The sequence below is a fragment of the Gekko japonicus genome, unplaced genomic scaffold (assembly GCF_001447785.1).
Source record: "Gekko japonicus isolate JY-2015 unplaced genomic scaffold, Gekko_japonicus_V1.1 scaffold3979, whole genome shotgun sequence".
NCBI classification, from domain to species: Eukaryota; Metazoa; Chordata; class Lepidosauria; order Squamata; family Gekkonidae; genus Gekko; species Gekko japonicus.
The window spans coordinates 62,665-66,435 of record NW_015171623.1 but is presented as its reverse complement, the minus strand read 5'-3'; the positions used below and the strand labels follow the sequence as shown (position 1 = coordinate 66,435).

The following is a 3,771-nucleotide window of genomic DNA, read 5'->3' as shown; positions in this document are numbered from 1 at the left end:
TCGGTCTTGAGATGCAGTTGGAAGTTGGCCTTCAGCTGGGTCCCGTAGGCGCACAGTCTGCACCGGTGCAAGTCCCCCGACACCTCCTTCCATTCCCCCTCGGGCAGCGAGCGGGGGGCCGACGCGTGCCGCAGGAGGGCCTCCAGGCCGTCCGTGCTGAACGCCTGGCACACCAGGCAGGTGAACAACCTCTGGGGAGACCCCAGGTCTGACCCAGAGTGGGGTGGCAGCGGGGAAGGCGGGGCGGGCTCCGGAGAGAGCGACGACGCAGGAGCTGCGCAGAGGCAAGGAGAACAAAAATGAGTGGGCGAACCTAAGTGATTCCTCCTGGATGAATGAGAGGTATAAAATATAAATGGGGCCGACGAGAGAGAGAGAGAGCGAGCAGCAAGAGGATGGAACAAAGGAAAATGGGAGGGGATGTATGGAAGGAAGGAGCCGGAGGAAGAGAGAATCATGTCGGCCAACAATCGGGGGGGAGCTGAACGGAAACCCAAACCAGGCCTGAAAACAAGGGCGACGGGCACGTGAACGAGGAGGAGGAAACGCAGCCAGCGAGCAGAGAAGGACAGAGGAGCGCAGGAAGGAAGGAGATGTCAATAAAACACGAACGAGGGCCTGGGAACGGATGTTCTCTGCATACTACCAATGGGAAAGCTGGGTGGCCAGAGGTGCGTCCAACCTCTTAAGAACATAAGAGCATCAGAGAAGCCGATGCTGGATCAGGCCAGTGGCCCATCCAGTCCAACACTCTGTCACACAGTGGCCAGAAACACCAGGGGCCATCAGGGGGTCCAGCAGTGGGGCCAGGACACTAGGAGCCCTCCCACTGTTGGCCCTCCCAAGCACCAAGAAGACAGAGCATCACTGGCCCCAGCCTGAGAGTTCCTATCTATACCTTGTGACTGATAGCTACTGATGGACCTCTGCTCCATATGCTTATCTAATTCCCTCTTGAAGCCGTCCATGCTTGTAGCCGCCACCACTTCCTGTGGCAGTGAATTCCATGTGTTAATCACTCTTTGGGTGATCAAGATAGGCCAGTGATTCTCCCTGACCAGCTGACCCTGATGGAAACCCTATAGGAAGCCCCTGATCCCTTCTTTGGAGTGAGGGTCCCTGTGCTGCCCAGCCCTGCCTACATTCCACATGTAAGAACATGAGAGCATCAGAGATGCCGATGCTGGATCAGCCCAGTGGCCCGTCCAGTCCAACACTCTGTCACACAGTGGCCAGAAATACCAGGGGCCATCAGGGGGTCCAGCAGTGGGGCCTCTTGATCCCACACGGCCTGGCATGACGGGCAATGTGTGTGTGTGTGAGAGGGGAATGGGAAAGGGCAGCTTTCCTTACCTGACCCCAAGGTGGCCATCTTCCTGCCGGGGGTACCGAGTTGCGGGAAGCCTCCATTGAGTAAGAGCTGGGTTTGTTCCATGGGCTTGTCCCCCCGCAGAGCCGGGCTGGCCCCGGAGTGGGCATGGTGGGGGTGGGGGTGGTGGGAGTGGCCGAGGGCCTGGGCCCCGTAGAACTGGAAGAGCTCCGGCTGCGGCTTGCCTCCTTGCGAGGGCTGGGGTTGTCCCAGGAGTCCGGGCAGGGCCAGGGGCAGCCCCTGGTGAAGCAGGAGCATGTTCTGCATGTGCTTCTCCGACGTCATGTGGATCCGGAGGTTGCGGGAGATGTTGGTCTCGTAGCTGCAGACCTTGCACTGCCAAGAGGACTTGCCCTTCAACTCCTTCTCCTCGGGGGAGGGCGGGGTGGGGGCCGCGACGGGGACCACCGAGGGGGTCCCGTTGCCCCCCGTGGCCTGGTAGCCTTGCAGGTTGGCCAGGTGCTTGTCGGACTGCATGTGGATGCTGAGGTTGCCCTTGGTGGTCGTGGAGTAGTTGCAGGCCTCGCAGCGGTAGGGTTTGTAGCCGCAGTTGTAGCTCTCGCCCCGGGCCAGGCGGGGGTGGGGGCCGCCGGTGCTGCAGTAAGCGCAGTGGCTGTTGTTCTCCGGGTGCTTCTCTTTCATGTGCACGTCCAGGGTCTGCTGGTACTTATAATGCCAGTTGCACTTGGGACACTTCAGAGTCTTGCAGGAGTTGCGCGAGTGGAGCAACGACATGTGGCCGGACAGACTCAAGCCGGAGTAGGCCATGGCTGTGAAATCGTCCCCGAAGCCAAGCGGGGCCGATCCGTTGTGGCTGTTGCTCACCTCAAACCCGACGCTGGCCATGTCGTTGGCCGTCCCCATGTTGCCGATGCCATGGGCCAGCTCAGCGGCGCCGGCGTCATGCGCCAACCCGGCGTTGTTGATTTCTGTGGTGTGGGTTAGGTCCTCGTTGTTCCCTTTGGTGGCCGACCCAGCGTCATCAGGTTTTCCAGCTGATTCGACTTGAGAGCTGTCTTGAACCAGTCCCGCGCTGACGACTTCGCTGGCCGAGCCAGCGGCTTTGTTGACCATCTCCGTGTTGACGTCCTCCTTGGCCAACCCGATGTTGACGTCGTTATCAACCTTGGTCTGTGGCGTCTCCGAGAGGGCGGCGTTAGCACCCATGAGTGGGCTTTGGCCATGTGAGCTTTGGTCTGGAAGAAGCCTTCCCTCCTCTTTCTTTTCGCCAGCCTCCTCTTTCTCCTCCTCCTCCTCCTCCTTTTCATTCTCTGGTTTGTCCTCCAAGCCCCCCTTTGCCCAGCACGCACCGCCGACCCTTGAATCTTTGGCATCGGGTGGCTCGCGTTGTCCTTCTGAGCTTCCTTTCTCCTCCTCCTCCTCCTCCTCCTCCTCTTCTTCCGATACATTCACCCATCTGCTACACATTCTGGCATTGAGGTCTGCCTCGGAGGTGGGGTTATTTGGTTCTAGGAAGCCAAGTGTGGTACCCTGGAACACGGCAGAAGCCCCTCTGGACAGGATCTGGCATTGGTCGGCGCTCAGCTGCACCCCGTGGGCCCCACGGGCGTGGGTCACCAAGGAACGGCCCCGGTGGAAAGAAAGGCGGCATATTAGACACAGCCAGATGGGTGGCCTCGGTAGCTCCTCGTCTTGGCCAAGACCGGCTTCCCCTGTGGGGTTTTCCTCATCCTCCGTGTGGGTGGCGGGGGCATCTTTGGGTTTGGAGGGAACGTTTTTGGCAGATGTGGTTCGAGCGGGGCCCCCGGCCAGTCGGTACGTGTAGAAGGCGCCACGAGGGGTCCACTCGGCTGGCGCTGAGGTATTCTGGGACATTTGGTCAGTAGACGTAAAGCCTTGGTTAGGGCCTCCACCCCGCTGGACGTGGAGGGTAGACACCGGGGGAGCTGTGGTGCTAGGGGAGCCCTTTGGTAAGAGAACGTGGCCACCGCTGAGGAGATAGGCCGAGCCTTTGGCTCCGAAGAAGAGCTGGGCCTCCGTTCCACCATCCTCTCCGTCGTCGTCGTCATCTGCTGCTGCTGCTGCTGCTGCTTCCGCTGCCGCCTTATCCCCGTCTTTGCCAGGACATGTTGGCTGAGGGAAGGGGGACGGGTTTGGTATCACTAGGCCAAAGTCAGCTTGGAGTTGTGGCGTGGATAAGATGGCCGCCGGGAGCTTTGTGGGGGCGGGTCCTGCCCGGGAACCGGAGCCGGGTCGAGCGATTTCATCGGGAGAGGCGGAGGCGGAGGGGGGAGGGTCCGAGAGGGGGGGTTCTTTGGTGGCTGGAGAGGCGGGAGAGTCCTGAGTGGGCCGAACCGGAGCCCGGTCATCCTGCCCGTCGGCCGGGAGGACAGCAGCGGTGGAACCGGAGGAGGAGGCGGGGTTAGAGGGGGTGTCCATGG

At 60.9% G+C, this 3,771-nt stretch overlaps 1 protein-coding gene across 1 annotated transcript in view; it reads right to left on the bottom strand.

The window, feature by feature from the left end:
- Nucleotides 1-3,769, bottom strand: part of ZFHX2 (zinc finger homeobox 2) — a 21,045-nt gene extending 17,276 nt beyond the window's left edge. The window contains exons 1-2 of the mRNA XM_015419950.1: nt 1,354-3,769; nt 3-274 (exon numbers count right to left, since the gene is read on the bottom strand). Coding sequence (XP_015275436.1) covers nt 3-274; nt 1,354-3,769 — 2,688 coding nt within the window. The remainder of the gene's footprint in view (nt 1-2; nt 275-1,353) is intronic.
- Between the last annotated feature and the right edge of the window lie 2 nt (nt 3,770-3,771).